Source organism: Monodelphis domestica, chromosome 3, assembly GCF_027887165.1.
Source record: "Monodelphis domestica isolate mMonDom1 chromosome 3, mMonDom1.pri, whole genome shotgun sequence".
NCBI classification, from domain to species: Eukaryota; Metazoa; Chordata; class Mammalia; order Didelphimorphia; family Didelphidae; genus Monodelphis; species Monodelphis domestica.
The window spans coordinates 182,345,827-182,366,379 of NC_077229.1; the positions used below are offsets into that span (position 1 = coordinate 182,345,827).

Sequence of the window (20,553 nt, forward strand, 5' to 3'; positions counted from 1 at the left end):
AGATCTAGTGCAGCAAGCTGACCAAATGCCAGGTACGACCTTTCTGCACACTTAAAACAGCTTGATCCACATAAAACTTCTACAATTCCACATATTCACATCAATTTGATATTTTCAGAAAAGTAGGAGAGAAGAGGATGAAGTGGTTGAAGGAAAAGAAAAGATGGTGTGATAACTGTGATGAATACAAAAAAGAATCATTAAAGGATGGGAAAAGGGATTGCTGAGCAATGCTAAGAGCCCAGCTGAAGTTAACAGCATTGACCATGTTAGTATGACACAGTTATATGACTTTTTCTTCAGCAATGTCCAACAGCCTAGGTGTGGGAGTTAAGAGAGTGGAGTGTGCAAGTTGCCTAAAATTGAGGGCTGACAAGGCATGCTGCCAGGAAACTACCTCAAGGTCCATATGCTGGGGAAATGGACTCCGTAGTAAGTGTTCTATTATGAATGTAATAAATTATATACATGACAATTCCAAAAAAAAAAGGAGATTCCTTATGAAGCTAGGGATTTCTGTTGTGTATATTTTCCCATTATATACAGTATAGATGTTTGGTTTTTTTGCAAAATTTAAACCTCATACAATAATTTCAACGCTGCCCTGCACAGATACTCCATTCCTGGCTTCATGACTAACATGTATGTCCAATCTACTCCTTACCTGTAAGTTAGGTATGTCTCTAGAAGCTTCATTAAGTCAAAGTAGAGAGTTTCAGAGAAAGTTAGGGAGACCTGAATGATCTGAAGAAGGGAAGTGAGGACCAGAAGAATTTATACAATGACAACATTATAGAGAAAAATAATTTTGAAAAATTTGCAAGTTCTAATCAACCACAAACCATGAATTCCAGGCATAGCACCCAACAGAAAGCCAATAACCGGGGGCAGCTGGGTGGCCTAGAGACAGGAAGTTCTAGATTCAAATCTGGCCTCAGACACTTTCCAGCTGTGTGATCCTGGGCAAGTCACTTGACCCCCATTGCCTAGCCCTTACCACTCTTCTGCCTTAGAACAATACATAGTATTGACTCCAAGATGGAAGTTAAGGGTTTTTTTTAAAAAAGGAAAAAGAAAGCTAATAACCTCAAAATGCAAAACTAGCCATGTGTTTTTGGACATGGCCCATGTAGGGATTTGCTTTGTTTGACTATGCATATTTGCTATAAGGCAAATTTTTTTTTCTTCCTTCCTTCTTTCCTTCCTTCCTTCCTTCTTTCCTTCCTTCCTTCCTTCCTTTCTTTTTTCTTTTTCTCTCTCTTTCTTTTCATTTTTTCCTTCATCTCTTCCTTATTTCTTTCTTTTTCTGCTCATTCTTCCTGTTTTCCTTTTTCATTCTTACTTTTTAAAATTGGGAATGTGAACGTGGGAGGAAAAGAAACAATCTTAATATAAAATAATTGTTTTTAATAACTGTATTAACTCTTTTAAGTCATTACACCCTGGGAAGGTGACCATCTATTAAAACTGATTTGCTATAAACTTTGTCAATAAAGTCTCTTTTCCCGAGTTCTGTTTGAACATCTCCACATTTGTACTGGACCTCGCAAACTGGCTATACTATTATTTCTATTCAGGCATTTTAGTTATGTCTGACTCTTTGTGATCCCATTTAGGGTCTTCTTGGCAGAGATACTAGAGTAGTTTGCCATTTCCTTCTCCATCTCACTTTACAAATGAGGAAACTGAGGCAAGCAGGATTAAGTTACTTGTCCAGGGTCATACAGCTAGAAAGTGTCAGAGGTCAGATTTGAAATCAGGAAGATGAGTCTTTCTGACTCTAGGCTTGGCACTCTATCCCCTACATCATACCTAGTTGTCTAGATGAACTGTAGCCATCTCAAACTCAATAACACCACAATAAAATTTCTTGTTATCATTTCTGCATATCACCATCTTTCCAGTCATGCAGTTTCACAATCTCTGTGTCATCCTTACCCTTTCACTCAATCCACATAAAAAGTCAGTTAGCAAATTTTGTTGTATCCCTTCCTTTCATCCCTTCCTCACCATGCCAGTTCAGGCACACATCACTTTCAGTTGTGCAATTGCAATAGCCTCTTACACCGTCTGCCTGTCTTAAGTCTTGTTTCTACAATCCATCTTCTATCTGGACACTAACATGATTTTCCTAAAGCACAAATCTGACCCCGTCACTCCCTACTCAAGCAATTCTAGTGGCTCCTATTATCTCTAGGATATGAGATTCTGTTTGAGATTTGAAAATATTGGCATGGGAGTCTGACTTACCTTTCCAGCTTATTAATAATTATTTCATTCTTGGATTTCACTGTCCAACCAAACTATCCTTTTTTTTTTCAGAGACGAAAATTTATCTCTGGCCTCTGTGCTTTTGCAGCAGTCATCTTGAATCCTGAGATGCAAATGGACTCCCTCCTCATTTGGGTCTCTTTGACTCTCCTGATTCCTTTAAAACTCAGTTCAAATATTACCTTATAAATGAGACAGACATTCCCAGTTCCTCCTCCCCACCCCAGGCTGCTAGTGCCTTACTTTGAATTTATTTTTTTTTGTATATTTTGTACATATTTATATGTCTGTGTTGTCTCCCTCATTAGAATGAAAGTTTCCTAAGGGCAAAGGCTGATTTTTATTTTGTCAATGGATTCCTAGCATCTACTATAGCCCGTAGCACATAGTAAGCACTTAAAAAATACTTTCTGCCTTACCGAACTAGCAATGTATTTTGTTATAGTCGATGAATAAGTAAATGTGTCCATTACTGACCTACTGTTAGCAGGCCAATACTTTGAATTCCGTTTCTGCTCAACAAATAAAGTCAAATTCCAAAGACAACTTAATTTAAAATTTAAAAGGAACTAAGTCATTGAGAATGTTGCCCCGAACAAGTCTAGAATTAAGGAAACAGCATTTTTTTTGGCTTTAAGTTGAATACTTTTACTTTATAGAAAAGGACACTATACGGGATGCATGACTTATCCAGTTAGGGATAGGGCTAGAAGTCCAGGCTTGTTCTTCTCATCCCCAGTTTAAAATTCTTGGCATTTCACCATTCTATATTCCATTTATAAAATGGGAATAGTAGAGATTGAATATGATCTACCCCATGAGAATACTGAAAAGATTAAGTTCTTAATGACTAGTAGCTTCCCATGAATGCTTCTAAATTAGTAATATTCTAAACTTATAAACATCAGTATAATTTGCACGATAAGAGTGCCAGGCAGCTAGATGGCACAGTGGATAGAGTGCCAGGATTGGTCTCAGGCTCTTACTAGCTGTGTGAGCCCAGACAAGTTGCTTAATTAACCCTGTTTGCCTCAGTGTCCTCACCTGTAAAATAAGGTAGACAAGAAATCACTCTGTTATACTTGCCGGAAAAAAAAAAGTGAGGAAGCTGGATAGGTCAGTGGATTGAAAGCAGGCCTAGAGATGGGAGGTCCTAGGTTCAAATCTGCCCTCAGACACTTCCCAGCTGTGTGACCCTGGGCAAGTCACTTGACCCCCATTGCCTAGCCCTTGCCACTCTTCTGCCTTGGAACCAATACACAGTATTGATTCCAAGATGGAAGGTAAGGGTTAAAAAATTAAAAAAAAAAGAAAACCCCAAAAGGACATGACTAAAAATTACTAAACAAAACCTACTAGTATACTTGGTCTAGGAAGTTGGACAGGGACATTTAGAAAAAGAGTGACGTCTACATTATTTCTGTTTTGTTTGGCTTGATTTTTAACTTGGTCAGTTTATTATAATTATTATGAGTTGGCCATGTAAGTAGAGAGTACTGGACTTGGAGTCAGGAAAATGAGTTCTAATCCTACCTATGTCAGTACTTACCCTTTCCCTGATTCAATTTCCTCATCTGCAAAATGTGAATAAAAGCAATTATCTCCCAGAGTTGTTGTGGGTCTTAAATGAGATTTACATACATATAGTATTGTATTATATTATAGTATATGTATTACATACATTATATTATATTATTAGTATATATTATATATAGTATTTCTATACACAAAAACACAAATACACATAAATAAACTAATTATAACACTATGGTTTACTAAATGCCTTATAGAACTATATAATTTGTTACAAGAAATTTGTGACATACATGCTATTATTATGCCCATTTTAAAGATGAGAGAACTGAGGTTCAGCATCATTAAGAACTTGATCAAGGTTACAAAGGCAGCATCCTATGTCAGGGTTGAATCTAGATCTTCCTGACTTATTCTCAACTTCATGAGCCAGTAGCTGGGGATGGGGAGAGTGTCCTTTGAAAGGGAAATGCACTGTCCCATCCACATGAGTCCCTAGAGGCAAATTCCAGGATCCCAGGAGAATGTATAAAGACATCTTTAATTTTTCTTCTTTTTCACCAAATGATAATGACTATAATTATTTGCAAATTAAATTGTTCATACTACAGCCTCATTTTCGAAAGGGATTAAAATAGGGGAGTGAGAATTTTCTAGAAAATTTTCTAGAAAAAATTCTACCCCAAGGGATTCTCTAACCTTGTCGCCTGGAAACTAGGCAACTCCTTTTATTGGTGTCCCAAAGAAAGAACATTTTCCAACCTGACTCTTGCACCAAAAGATCTTTAGAGAGGGGCCAACATCTCTCCTCAGATTCTCATATCCAATATACTCTGGCTCCAGACTCTGGCCTTGAAAGCTCTGTTCAAATATAAGCAAGTTCATAAATTTCAAAGGCTATAAGTTCTGGCCCTTTTTTTAACTATCCCTCCCCTTTAACAAATTTGCCAATGGGGTGATGTGAATCAATGGAGCAAAATAGAGAACTAATCTTGAAAACAGTCTTGGGTCAAAAGGCAACATGATAGAGTGGGAAAAAGGCTGGATTTGTCATCAAAAGACTTGGGTCAGAAGCATAGCTCTGCCACCATCTAGCTTCATGGCACTGAACCATTCCCTTTAATTCTCTAGGACTCAGTTTCTTTATTTGTAAAGTTGAGGCAGCTGCACTAAAAGTTTTCTAAAGTCCCTTACAGTTGCTAGAATGACATATAACCATGTACTTAATAACCTTAATTTGGAAAAAGTGTTGACACCAATTAGTTAATTCAAAGAAAAGCACAAAGAATCCTGTTCTACAGAAGTTTTCAACCTCTTGGATAAAATCATTCAGAGACCAGGAACTTTTTATTTGTTTTAAATTGCTTCCATTAAAATCCTGCTCTGATGCCAACTCTGGATAGTGAGTATTGTTTACAGTTCCATCCCAAGCCCATCCCAAAAGCAAGAGAATTTCAGAAATAGAGTTAATAGAGGAAACAAGGAGGGGAGGGATATTAATGTGTAAAAGAAAATCAAAATAAGAAATTAAAGGAAAAATTGAGGAGCTAATCCATCACTAGTAGACTATAATGCTTGCCAGTGATGGTTATTTTGGCCTTTATTTGTGTGCCTAGAACTTAGCAGTTACCTGGCACATAGTGAGTGTTAAATAAATACTTGTTGACCTCACTTGTCTACAGATGGCTTTTGAACTGACCATTTTCAGGACAATTTGTTTTACTTGGGGCTTTTGGGGCTTGGAGGAGCATCACCATTTTTCCAATTTTATTTCACACTTTTCCACCTTATCAATCAATAATCAGTTAGCATTTTAGGTGCCTTCTATGTGCCAGGCTCTGTTCTAGAGATACAAAAAAAAATGGCAAAAGATAGTCCCTGCCCTTAAGGAGCTTACCTTCTAATGAGGGAGACAACATGCAAATGAATTCATACAAAGAAAGCTATATACAGGATCATTGTGAAAAAATTAACAGAAGGAAGTCTCTGGAATTGAGAGGGTTTAAGGAAGGCTTCCAGTAGAAAGGAGGATTTTCGATGAGACTTGAAGGAAGTCAGAGAGATCAATAGTCAGAGTGGAGGAGGGAAAGTAATCAAAGTCTTCCAGGGTACCCTAATGTTCCTGCCAAATGGTTCCATTAATTCTTCTCACCCCCTCACCCTTATCACCTTCATGCAGTTTGCTCTGATCATCCTCTGTGCCTCAATTACCAGCACATTGTTGCCTGCCCCCACACTACCTCCTTGAGCTTCAACTTGCTGAATTTCTCCCTGTCCTTTCCATTTAATCCCACACACTGACTCCTCCACAAAGTGTTCTCTGATCCTCCTGCCCCACAGTAAGATGTATGCTCCTCTTCCTCCAGCCTCTGATGGCACGTGGCATATCTCCTCTGTCCTTGTCACTATCTTATATTATAGTTCATATTATATTATGTAATAACATTATAATTATAATATAGATTTAGAACTGAAAAGACCAGAAGTGACCTTTTTTACAGATGAAGGGAAAGTGATCTGCTCAAAAATTTCCTTTGGATTCTATGCTTCTTTTCATGCTACATAAGATTACATTAGGTTTTTTAAATTAATAATTATTATAATAAAGTGGCAAAAGTAGGACGTGAACCGAGTCTGCTGGTTCTAAATCCTTCACTCTTTCTTCTATAATATGCTGTTTTCATGCCTTATTGCACCTTTTAGTCTATATCTTCTATATTCCAGAACCTAATTGAGGGCCACCATCCTTACAGACCATTAAGTCTTGATTAACTGAATTTGTTGATTATAATGAAATATAGTCTCATATTTATCTGTATTATTAAATAAACTTGATTTCATTTGTCATTGAGCCAGCCAAGGGTTGGATATGGTGGCCTCTTCAAAACTCACTATCCTATCAGATGAAGTACTTTCAGATGTTTTAATCACCCAGTTAAAAAACTCACAAAATACAATGATTTAGAAATGATAGAAATAAACCAGTTTGAAAATGGCAGGCTTGGAACCATAGGTAAGTACATCTGTAGTTATGTAACATCTATATAACACTTAATATGTGCCAGGTTATTGTGCTAAGTGCTTTATTTTTATTATCTTGCTTGATCCCAATTCTTCTGTGGTTTTCTTGGCAAAGATTATAGTCTTTTTTACTGATAAGGAAACTGAGGCAAAAAAGGTTAAGTGTCTTGCCCAGAGTCACACAGCTGGTAAATCTCTGTAGTTAAATTTGTTCTATCCACTATGACACCAAGCTGCCCCAATTATTCACCCCATTTTACAGATGAGGAAACTCATGCACAGAAGGTGACTTTCCCAGGGTCACAGAGTTAGTAAGTGTCTGGGTTCATATTTGAACTCAGGTCTTCCAATACTATGATGAATTCTTTAAGTAAGAGATTTTGACTTGGAGTCAGTTCAAATCTTAAGGAGACACTAAGCTATGAGACTCTCGGCAAGTCATTTTTTCTCTTCTAGCCCTGTTTTCCCCATCTCTAAAGTGAAGACAATAACAGCACCTACCTCAAAAGATTGTGGTGAGGATCAAATGAAATAACATCTGTACTGCACTTTGCAAGCCTTAAAGCACAGCATAAATACTAGCTATTTTTATTATTATCATCATTATTTTTGTTGTGCTGTTGTCAAATTTCTAAATTTGGCATTGCCATAATCTGCCTCTAAACTGTCAGACATGAAAGGAGAATTACGATGAGAGAAGTGGCTCGCAGGACTTAAAGGGTCCCAGTTCTCCATGGAGAGATGAGCTTGAGGGTCAGAGAGAGTCCAGCCATCTGTTCAGAAATTGGCTGCAAACTCTTCCATGTATAATTGAATATCCCGAGGTGGAGCTAAGTGCTAAGGAAAGCAGCTGCGTGATAAAACTGTGAGACAGGACGTATAAGTCTTGGGATTATATTTTTCTTATAATTAAAAGATCTGGAAACTGAATTATATTATTGAAATAGTATATTGAATTGGTCTTTATCTTGTGAACTTGGTGTCTTTAACTATTGAAATCTAAGAGAGTTTTTAAAAAGCTATTATTAACATTCTTCATTTCCCCTTTTATTTCTCATCATCAGGATTTAATTCCACATCTATGTAAAGCAATAGATAGTAGCATTAAATTTTGATGAATCTACATTCTTTCCAGCTGTGGATTCCTTCATTCATGGGAACGAGACTGGCTGGGGAAAAGGTCACTTATAAGTTTTACTGGTAATAAGTCTTCCTTCTTGAAGAGCTTTCAAAATAAGGTTCTACATCTTGAAACTCCTGGTATGGTTTAGAGAAAGGGGAAAAGGTCCAGACTTTGCAGAATTATAAATTCAAAGAGAAATTACAGATGGAAAAGACATATTAGGTCATCTAACCCGCCCCCTGCCAGTGCTGGATTTCTTCCCACGGCATATTCTCTAGTGTTCTGCCCAGTCCAGTTGGTGGGGAACATTTCAAAAATATAAACCTTATGTGGTTAAGAAAAAAATATTCATGCATTTAGGTAAACTCTATCTTGGTATATGCAATTGTGTTCTTTTAAAAAATGTTTGATTGGTGCTTTTTTTTTTGAAACACCATTATTATTTCCCAATACTTTCCCACCAAATTAGAAGGCTGCTTTATAAAAACAAAGACAGCAACCACACTTGACAGTGTATGCATAATTTTGTACCAGGAGTACCCCACCTCTCAGCTAACAATATAGGAGTATGTTTTGTCACTATTCACCTGGAGCAAAAATTGGTTATTGCTTTTAATCTACAGTATTACATTTTTCAGTATCGTTTTCATTTATGACACATGTAATTTCAAAGAAAATAAATAGAATGGATTCATTTTTCCCTTACCTTCTACCCAATTCACATCATCCTTTCTTTAATCAATGTGTATTTAATAAATAATGCTGGGTAATTCACATTACGTGGGCTACTGCTTAGAAATATCTTTTAGATTCATGTTTCTGGCTTGTCATTTTGTCCAATCTTAGTGAAAAATATCATAGCTTAATGACAATCTTTTAATAGTCTGTATTACTGGAATTACTAAAGGTAGGAGTAATATCATCTTCTTTGTGTCAATCATGTGAGTTTTAGAAACTGAATAGAAACCGAAGCAAAGTAGTTCCAAATCTGAGGCAACCTATCCATGTCTGAGCCACTAAATTCACATGGCAAATTAATTCTCAAATGGAGGCAGATGCCAGATCTCTTGGAGAGACTCAAATTATATCACACTGTCCAAGTAAAGAGAAAAGGGTTGCCAAGATTGCCTACATAAATCCCAGAATATTCTTACATCATCTGTGCTGGAAAAAAAAAACTGAAGGCTAACAGGTTACCCAGGCAACAGACGATTGTTTCAGGGAAGCACATATATCCGCCATGGAAAATACCTGTTAGGCCCTCTGGTCTGGTCAGTCCCCTAAGCAAGGTCATCACGTGATCATTTTGCAAATGTGTTGTCCAATCTTGAATTCCTCTAGTCTTATTTCAGAATAATTTTCAATTCAGTCCAACAAATACACATTAAGTGTTTATAGTATTGCTTTTTGATCAGTCCTTTTACCCATTCTTGACATCAAATGGAATCACTGTATGAATCACCATTTTCCTTTCTTTGCAAGAATTCCTTTACTCCCAACCATCTCCATTTCGAATGATCATCCACTATTTTCCTCCTTCTTCAGACTTTACATTCTTTTATACCTTGTAAATGATTTTATGTTGTTCAGTAATGTCTTGGCTATCTGAAACTCAGCTGGCTACCAACCTCTCCCATACAGAATATATCTGAGGACCAGGAAAAGAAGCAGGCAAAAAAAAGAGCTCTAAGTATCAACATTAGATGTCCCAGAGAACCTCTCCTAAATTCTAATGGTTTTGACTAGATTCAAAATAACCCCTCAACTTTTGGGAAAGAAAAGAACTGTGGGAATAGAAATGCAAAAGAAGAACATATGACATCACTTTCACATATATGGGTATGTGATTTGGGGTTTAGGTTTAAAAATCACTTTGACAAAAATGAATAATAAGGAAATAAGTATCAACTGATAACATTTGCATAACCCAGTGGAATTGCTTTTCATCTCTGGGAACAGCAAGGGAAGAGGGGAGGTAAAGAAAGTGAATCATATAAACATGGAAAATATTTAAAAATTAAAATTAAAAAATAGTTGCTCCAACTCTAACATAAAGCCTATATAGCTTTATGTTACTAAAAAAATTAACAAGTTTATTTATCTGGTTTTCATGTCCAGGGCTAATTAGAAGGAACTTCTCTTATGAAGATATTGAAGTAATTCAATGATCACTCAGGCAGTCACATATTTCTATCATGAACCTAATTCATATAATATCAAGGCAATACTCGAGTCCCATAATGTCTTTGTGATAAATGGATTATGGGGTTTTTTTCTAAAACCAAATTTTATATTTGCTCGTATATAAAGATTTCAGACTCAATTCAATTCCACTTAAGAAATATTTATCAAGGGCTCTAGTTGGGATTGTGGATAGGGTGCTGGGCCCAGAGTCAGAAAGGTCTGAGTTCAAATGGAGCCTCTTTGTCTTTGGTTTCCCCATGCACAGAGTAGATGCTTAATAAATGCTAGTTGAGTTGAATACATAAAGGAAGGAGGGAAACTTAGGACAAGATTTAAGTACAGTTGTTATTAGACATTTTTTGTGTGAGCTCCTTCAGGACAGGGGCCATTTTTTATCCTTTTATTAGATTCTCAGTATTGTTCCCTTTTCTTTGTATCTTCAAAGCATAGCACAGTAAATGCTTATTGATTTCACTTGATTAATACCAAATTTGACTAAAACATAGAGTACTTAAATGATTATAGCATAAAATAATGATAAAAAGGTAGCTTAGAGCCAATTTACAGAAAGCATTTAATGTCACTTTTTTCTAAGTGTTAATGGGAATCCAATGAAGAATCCAATGACATCCACAAAGCGGTGTTTTGGCAAGATTGTTTTAGCAACTAAATGAAGTATGAAGGCCAAAGGAAAGTTTGGCTTGATGTAGGAATGCTGGTTAAGAGGCCATTACGACAGTCTAAACCAACACTGACGAGGATCTGAACGCGAATGAGCAGCAATATGATTAGAATGGAGGGGGACAGGCACAGTAATTATGAAGGCATTCAGGGAGATCTGGAAACCAACTGGATAATGCAGTGGGTGGGACATGGATCTACGGTTTCGAGTGCGGGTGACAGGTGTTGCCATAAACAGAAATAGGAAATTTGGGAGAAGGTGCAAATTGGGAAAAGATTATAAGATCGGCCTGGAGCATTCTGAGTTTGAGATGTCAATGTCAGGGCAGAGCAACAGATGTCTAGAAAAAGTTGGAATAGGTGTAGAAATTCAAAGAAGAAATCAAGCCTATACATACAAACTGAGCAGTCATTTGCATAAAGGCAATAATTGAAACCATTCCCTACAATAACAGTGCCTGTGCTTAGAGGAGGAGGGAAGTGAATGGATGAAGGTGCCTGAGAATGAAAAAATCAGATAGAAGGAAAAGAAAGAATATCAACAATTAAGGATTTATTGTGTACCTTACCTATTATGTAGCAGGCATCATGCTAGACACAGAGGAAACAAATACAAATAATTCAAAAATCTTTGCTCTTTACTCACACAGAGCTTACACTCTAATGTGAGGGATAATAAATATACACACCATAAATATGAAGGTAATAAATACAAATACAAGTCATTTTGGAAAAGAAGTCATTAGGGGCAGCTATTTGCAGGCCCTGGGTTCAAATATGACCTCAGACACTTCCTAGCTGTGTGATCCTGGGCAAAACACATATCCTGATTGCTTAGTCCTTGACCCAGAAGGCAAGGGTTTATGAAGAAGAAGGAAGATGAGGAGGGAGAAGGGAGGAAGAAGGAGGAGGAGGAGGAGGAGGAGGGAAGGAGGAAAGGAGGGATGGTAATGGAAAAAAAGAAGGAAAGAGAAGGGATGAGAAAGGATGGGAAGGGAAGGGATGAAAAGGGAAGCAAAAGGAAGAGAAGAGGAAAAGAAAATGATCTATGTCTTTAATGAATAATGCTTGGAAATGATCAAATAAAATATATTAAAAAAAAAAAGGAAGAGAAGAGATACATTAGCATTTAGGGAGATCAAGAAAGTTTCAAGTAGAAGATACTCTTTGAGCCATGTCTTAAAGGAAGAAGGATATACAATGAAATGGAAGGAAGGAGTGAACTCCAGCTATATGGGAGGATCAAGCCAAAAACACTTGCATGGGAGATGAAATGTTGTGTTTGAGGAACATAAAGGCAGCCAGTTTGACTGTATCATAGAATTCAGAAGAGAGAGTAATATTCAATGAAAGTGGAAATATGATAGGTCCTAGCCATATTATATAAGTTTAAAAGTTAAATTGAAGACTTTATATTTTATTGTAGAGGCAATTAGGACCCAGCAGAGTTGATTTAGTAGGGTAGAACTATGGTCCAATAGATGTTTAAGGAAAATCACTTTGGCAGCAGTGTGTAGAATGTATTGGAGAGGACATTTATAGAGAGAGGGAGATAATTAAAATCATGTGCCAGTAATCTGAACAGGAGGTGATGAGGGCCTGAACTAAGTTGGTAGAGGTCAAATGCAAGAAATATTACAAAGATAAAAACAAAAATGTGGGGCAAGTAATTGAATATGCCAGGTGAAGGAGAATGAGAAGTCAAGGATAATGACAAGATTGGATATGAGACATCTTACATTTCAGATGTACCCAGAGCTTCCAATTTGAAATATGTAACAGGAAACTGATAATGTGGGACTATAGTTCAGAAGACAAAATAACACTAGAGATTTGGGAATCATCTGCATACAAATGATAGTTAAATGTACAGAAGGTTATAAGTATTAGCATTGAGAAAGTGCCATCATATTTGGAAATTTAAAGATAACTGGTAACTTGGGAGATCTATTTCAGTAGAATGACAAAATCTATAAGATACTGAAGAGTGAGTGACAGGAGAGGAATTGGAAGCGGAGTTAGGGAATGTCATAGCTTTTTCGAGGAATTTGACTGAGGAATGTAAGAAAGATACAGCAGGGGCTCTTGAAGGGTTGGCAGGGATTAGCTGAGGATTTTTTTAAGGATGGGGAATACTTGGCTATATTGAAGGACAATAGGGAAGGAACCATTTGATAGGAGGAGGGTTTTATAATTGTGTATGACTGTAGATGAAAGTGACTAAAGAATGCAAAAGAGAATGGGATAAAGTGTGCAAGTCCAGTGTTTGACCATAGCAATAAGAAGGCCCACCTCATTATCAGATACAGGGGAAAGGAAGAGATGTTGGGAGATGATGCCAAAGACTTTTGGCATGAGATAGGCAGAAAGGGAGATCACTTGAGAGAAGAGGAAACCATCCATCAAATGGTTTCAATTTTAATTGTAAAGTAAGAGTCAAGACCTTCAACTGAGAGAGGAAAAGGGGAGAGAGGAATATGTCTCTTAAAGAATTAAGAGAAGATATGGAATAGTTTCTGTAGGGGACCAAAAGGGTTATGTTGCTGCCTTGTGGTTCTAGTTGAGGTTGGAAAAATGATTTTGTAATGTACTCAGTCATCATGGTTGTCAGACCTCCTTCAGCAGTATTCAAGCTCTTGAGTAGCAGTGGAGGAGGAAAGTGGTAGGAGTAATTTGGTATGGATGCTTGAGAAGATAAAAGTGGCTATTAGACAAGATATGAAGGAATTAGGAGCAGAGGGCAGTGTTGAGTAGAAATGGATAACTGGATGGAGAGAGCAAAGTAAAATCAAAGCAGGGGTACTGGACTAAGAAAGTACTAAGGAGTAGAAATATCAGAAGTCTCAATGAGGTAAAAGAAATCAGGTTTAGGAGGACAAGGAATAGGGAATAGTAGAATAATATACGTTTATGGTCAAGTAGAGAGATGTCAGAGTTCCAGTTAAAGAAGTAGAACACTGATGGCTGAAGTATAATGATAGAGTAGGTCTTACAATTTAAAGGAAGCTGGGAAATTGGGAGACTAGTGTATTTGAAGGGATAGCTAAGTACACATCAAGATAACCTAGTATCAAGAAGAAGAGTGTCATTATATCATATATAATATAATATGTGATGGCAAAAGGATTGTCATATGCTACAGAAAACTCTGAGAGCATAAGAGATGACCATTATCAGAGTAGCCAAAAGATCATTGGTTCTGAGAACTGGGAGCCCATTGCTGATCTTGTAGAGAGCTAGTACAGTAGTGGTACTAAAATCCACATGAAAAAGAATTGAAAAATGAGAGGATCATAAAGTAGAGGACCACAAATATAGGTTACTCCTTCTGGAATATTGGAGATGAAGGGAAGAAAAAAATAAAATATCTTGAGGGAGGATCAGGATTAAGAGACACATTTTTAGGGTAGGAAAGACTTATGTCTTGGGTAAATAGGATATAGAAAAATTACAAAGAAAATAAATGTTTGATGGCACAAAAAGGAAGGGGAATCTGGAGGGAAGGATCTGGAGGATAATAATTTATGACTTAGTTTTCACAAAGAGAAAGCCACTTCTTTCCTTGGGACCTAAAACAAAGGAGAGAAAGTAAGGAGACAGAAGGGAAATGTGACAGCTCAAAAAGGATGGACTCTTTTAGGCTAGGACAAGTGGCTGTTAGACAAGGAGTTGAAGGAATTCAAGAGCAGAGGACAGTACTGAATTAAAACAGATAACTATTCAGTTGAGAATGGAGAGGAAACAAAGTGAAGTCAGAGTTTCTCAGTGAGGAAGACTCTCAAAATTATTTAGCAGAAAAGGGGGATTGGAAGTGGAGAAGGTCACTTGAGGGAAAAAGAGGCTTTGGGAGATTTCAATAAAGAGTTGGCGTAGAAGGAATAGTTAAACAATAAAGGTCTGGTTCCAAGGCCAATATTTATATAATGTTTTGCTAACACATGATATTAAATGGGGCAAAAGCCACAGATCAATTTTCCATCTTTAGTCAGAAAAGCAAAACTATCCTTTTGATTCTAACCTTATAACTCTTTCCCTACAACTTTATTCATCAATATACCAATAAGCATTTATTAACTTGCTATGTGCCAAGTACTCAGCTAAGAGTTCTAAATACAAAGACAAAAATGAAACATTTTCTACCCTCAAGGAATTTACATTAAAAACTAATCCTCATGATTTTAGTTATATCCCATTTCCATCTGCTGCCCTCAATAGTCACACAGGGAAGTGTTTTGGATGCTGGTGTTGATTGTTTGAAGGGGTTTTTGTTTGTTTCTTTGTTTTTAGGCTATGCTGGAGCAAGGAGTCAATGACAGAGAAAACCAGTCTGGAACTCAGGGTGGGTGGAAAATGATAGAAGATGATAAAAAGGATGAACTACTCAATTATTTTGCTTCTGTTTTCTTTTTCAAGGACTGAGGATAGGGAATAAATTGTTAGCATGGAGTGGCGCCCCAAATTAAGTAAAGATACAGTCAGCATGAATTCAAGCCATTAGGACTGAAATAAATCATGAAATCATGGTTTTTGTGGATGGCAAATGGGATTACTGAACTATTTGTGGTGACCTTTGAAAGATCCTGGAGAATGGGAGATGGGCCAGGGGACAAATACTGTCCTAATTTTCCTCTAAAATAGAGGATCATGGAGTTTACAAGCCATTTAACTGAGAGCTTTACATCCTTTCTTGGCAAAATTCTAGCAATCATGATTAAGACTATATACTTTATTAAAATTATTTTTTGTTGACTACATCAAAACTCCCAAGTATCTTCTTCCCTCCCCTCCCCACAGTAAAGGATACCTCAATTGACTACATATATATGTTTTATATATATATATATATATATATACATTAGCTATGTCTTTTGTGTTTCTATTTATCAGTTCTTTCTCTGGAGGTAGACATTCCCAAGATATTCTTCAATCTTCAGCCCAGTGGCTGTATATAATGTTCTCTTGGTACCACTTGTTTTGTTTTTTTATAACATCATTTACATCTTCCCATGCTTTTTAAAAAATTAACCTGTTCATCATTTCTTGTGAAGGTATGTTTTAAAGCCCTTAAACAGAATAGTGGTACTCAGTAACAGCCAGCATGGTTTCATCAAAATCAGGTCATGCACTATTAACTTCATTTCTGTTCTTTTATAACATATATAGGTTACCACTTTTAAGAAATACTAAATACTTAGGATTTTTAGATTTAAGCAAAATATTTTACAATATTTCCCATGTTATCCTTGAAAGCAAGATGGAAAGATATGGACTAGATGGTAGCAGAGTTAGGCAGACTGGAAAATATATGAATGTGTAGAATGAAACAGCAGACATTAATAGTGTGAAATGGATAGAATGCCAGATTTGGAATCAAGAAAACCTGAGTTCAAATCTGATTTCAGAGGCTTACTAGCTGTGTGACTCTAGGCAAGTCACTTAGCCCTGTTTGCTTCAGTTTCCTCATCTGTAAAATGAGTGGAAGAAGGAAATACTCCAGTGTCTTTGCTAAGAAAACTCCAAATGGGGGAGCAAACAGTCATACATGGCTGAAACAATTAAACAGCTGCAGTGGTCATTAATAGATCAATATGAACCTGGAAGGGGTCATCAGTGGAATTGCCCAGAGATCTGTCCTTGGCCCTGTGCTTTTTAATACTTTAAGAAATGTCTTAAAGCCATAGATGGTCTGCTTATCAAATTTTCAAATCATCTTATTCTTTGAGAGATTAAAATACGTATTGGATATAAAGACCTCTTTTAAAAAATAAAGTCTTGACAGAGAAAATAGAAAGTTTGATTAAATTAGATGAAATTTAGCAGGGACCAGTATAATATTTTATGGTTGGACTAAGAAAAAAATCAATTTTGTATGTGCAAGACAGACATGGCAAGATAATAATAAAAAAAGATATAGAAAAGATATAGAGTATTAGAGTTTGAGAACTAGATATGAGTCAATGATGACATGGTATCCAAAAAAGCTATTTTGAGCTTCCACTACATTAAGAGAATCAGAGTGTTCAGATTGAGGGAGGCAACCATTCTCACATACTCTTCATTGGTTACGTGCTATATACCTGAAGCACTCTGCTCAAATCTTGACATTTAAAACAAAATGAATGAACAAATATAAGCTGAAGAAAGGGTAACCCGTCTGCTAAGAGAACTAGAGAACATGCCATTTGAACATTTGTTAAATGAACTGGGGATATTTAGACTAGAAAAGGGAAAACTTGGGAGAAGAGTGGGATGTACACAAAATGTTAATGGTCCTCAGGTATTTGAAGAGCTGTCACGTGAAATTAGGGTTAGTCTTGTGCTACTTAGTGCCAGAACACAAAATTAAGCACAAAAGACAAAATATGTGGAGAGGTAGATTTAGGTTTTGTGTAGAGAACAGCTTTCTAACAATTACAGGTTTCTAGAAGTTGAATGGCTACCTCAAGAGTAGTGGCTTCCTCCTCATTGAAGTCCTTCAAGCAAAAGCTAGGTAACTACTAAAGGATGACTTGTTGGGTGTGTTATAGAGGCTTTCTGGTTGGCTTGTGAGTTGGGTTAATTGCCTTTGAAGCCTCTTATGACTATAAGATTTTTAATTGAAATGATTGTAAATATTTCCACTCCTCCTAACTGTACCCCTGCTCCTTCTCCTTACATTTATTTCTCTGATCCTCCTAAGTTATCAAGGCTTTCCTCTATGGAAGTCAAACTTAACAATGTGGATAGCAACAGAAGAGCCATCTCTCTTTTTCACTGAAAGAATAACTGCCCCCTCTTCATCATCTTACTGTTGAGCTGTCTCCATCCTTTTGTTGCTACTGAGGCTTGGCCCCACCAATACCTTTCTCCATTACCATGCTTCAGATGCTGTTTTCACCATCTGGGTCCTTCTCCTATTCCTTTGAATTTACCTCATACATCCTTTCTTCTTTCCTTCTGGAACTAGCTCTACCTGGCACTTATCATTATTAACAATATTCTGCCTTTTATGCTCAAAAGATTCTCCTTTCACTAGCTTTAGAAACTATTTGTACTCTATTGATTCTTCACCCTGACTAGGTTCCCTGTCAGGCATGGAGAATGAAACAAGCTTTTATTAAGTATCTTAGTATGCAGGGCTATAAAAATGTTAAGTACTTTACAAATATTATCTCATTTGATCATCATAACAATTTTTTGGATGTAGGTGTTATAATTATCTTCTTTTTACAATTAAGAAAACTGAGCCAAATAAAGTACCCAGAATCACACAACTATTGTCTGTATCTAGATTTGAACTCAGATCTTCTTGACTCCAGGTCCAGCATTGTGCTACCAAGCTTAATACAATCATGATAAGGTATGGTCTGTTTTAAGAGGCAAAATGATGTAGTGTATAAAATGCTGGTCTTAGAGAGAGGAGCACTTGGCCTGAAGCAAAAAAAGATGAGTTCAAATCTGAGTTCAAACATTTAGTACCTGTATAACACTGTGAAGTCACTTAGCCTCTGTCTGACTCAGTTTTTTCAACTGTAAAATTGGAGTTATAATATCACCTCCTGTATAGGGATGGTTTGTTTATGGTGGTAGCAGCATCAACTATTGTATAGCTGAGGGAAAGGACTTGGCACAAGAGTGGCATTGGTAAGAATAATTATGTGTCAGAGAGAGAATATGACAACAAATTATGAAGAAAGAATTGTATGGAATATAGAGTCAGTGTGTTTATGAAATCAGTCAAAGAAGAGAAAAGGGGGAAATAAGGATACATTGAAAAACAAAAAAGAAAGTTATGTGGAGGTGGAGACCTTATAGCCATGGTATGAGAGAATCATAAAATGACAGAACCAGTTAGAAGGGATCTCTGTGGTCATCTAGTTCAACCCCTTTATTTCTTATGTGGAATAAATAATTCTCAAAGAAGTAGATTATCTTTTAAAAGAAAGAGTATAAGTTTGGAAGCCAAGTGGTGATGATGAAGAAGAAGAAGGAGGAGGAGGAGGAGGAGGAGGAGGAGGAGGAGGAGGAAGAAAAGAAGGAGGAGAAGGAGGAAGAGAAGAAGAAGAAGAAGAAGAAGAAGAAGAAGAAGAAGAAGAAGAAGAAGAAGAAGAAGAAGAAGAAGAAGAAGAAGAAGAAGAAGAAGAAGAAGAAGAAGAAGAAGAAGAAGAAGAAGAAGAAGAAGAAGAAGAAGAAGAAGAAGAAGAAGAAGAAGAAGAAGAAGAAGAAGAAGAAGAAGAAGAAGAAGAAGAAGAAGAAGGAAGAAGGAAGAAGGAAGAAGGGAAGGAAGGAAGAGGAAATAATGGTGTTTATATCATACTTTATCTAGCACATAATAGATGCTTTCTGAATTCTTGTTAATCAATTAATCTCTCTATTGGAATTCATCTTCTTCAGTTTACTTATTGGCTGGTGGACTGCCATCATTGATATTTCTCTATAAAGTCTGATGTGTAGTTAATAACAAATATAAATTATCAATTACAATAAAACTACCTACTTGAATGATTCCTCCCAAGAATGTAACAGCTGTAGCAACTCCAATCCTTTGCATCTCAAATTCAGATAAACCCAGTACACCTGAGTTGCTGTAGGTGGTGAAGTTCTGGCTGGCCTGAGGAACCAGACGCTCAACCGCATTGGCAGATATTAATGAAGTCAAAGCAAAGGTCCCTAGAAGAAAGAAGTGTGCATCTTTTAATGATCAGTCCATAGAGACATTTTAGCTTATACAACTAAAGCTGAAGTCATGGTGGAAAAGCAAAGTAGAGCCGATAGAAAGCTGGGATATCCTGGAATTTAAAGCTCTTGGATGCTTACCAAAAAAAAAAATGTCAGATTAGTGATCTTGAAAGACCTAAATAGTAGACAAGGACCAAAGTGTTGAAGGAGAAGAATGGCTACAGCAGAAGAATGTGCATGGTCTGAAAAGTATGGAGGCTTGGGTGGAGCATTAGGGACAACACAGGTCTTTCTTACCTATTTTCTAGTTTCCTTGAATTGTTCAACTCCTAGAAAGGATCTTACAAAGGGTCCGAGCTACACATTTCCAAATTGTAGAATTGCTTTCCTTTTTTGATTACCTTGGAAATTAATCCCTTTGTACATCCAAAATGTACCAGGTTCAGCACAGATTTCTTCTGTGTAATAATGACAGTGAAGATCTCAAGCACCTTGTTTTTATATATAATAGCCAATTTAATGTTTAGTCAGGTGCAATCACTCTTTGTTTAAAAAAATATGGATACATTTTTTTGATACAAAAAGATACTTCCCTGCCAACACCCAAATCAACCTCAGTGCAAAATATTCTCTCTAATCACTAGTTGTTCAATTATTATTTGAAAGGCAGGGGCAAGCTAGGTATCTCAGTGGATTGAGAGCCAGACCTAGAGGCAGGAAGCCCTGGGTTCAAATATGATCTCAGATACTTCCTAGCTGTGTGACCCTGGGCAAGTCACTTAACCCCCATTACCTAGCCCTTACAGCTCTTCTGCCTTAGAACCAATACATAGTATGATTCTAAGGTGAAAGGTAAGGGTTTAAAAAAAGAAGAGATATGTAGCCTTTAACTAAAGCAGGCTGATGTTAAATTAATCCTAGTATTGGACCAGAATCCAGCTCTTGATGTTGACTTTATGGTCTTCAATTAATTTGTCTACATTACACTCAGAAGAATATAAGCTTTTTGAGGACAGTGATTTTTTTTAATCTTTGTATTGCCCAGTATTGTACATTAGAAGTGCTTAGTAAATACAGCTTTT

The 20,553-nt window shown here is 36.7% G+C and overlaps 1 protein-coding gene across 2 annotated transcripts in view; it reads right to left on the reverse strand.

Annotated features, from left to right (window-relative positions):
• The window catches only part of SLC26A7 (solute carrier family 26 member 7), a 203,150-nt gene that overhangs the window by 128,762 nt on the left and 53,835 nt on the right, over positions 1–20,553 (reverse strand). For both annotated transcript variants that reach the window (XM_056823328.1, XM_056823330.1), the window contains one exon: positions 19,290–19,462. In XM_056823328.1, coding sequence (XP_056679306.1) covers positions 19,290–19,462 — 173 coding nt within the window. The remainder of the gene's footprint in view (positions 1–19,289; positions 19,463–20,553) is intronic.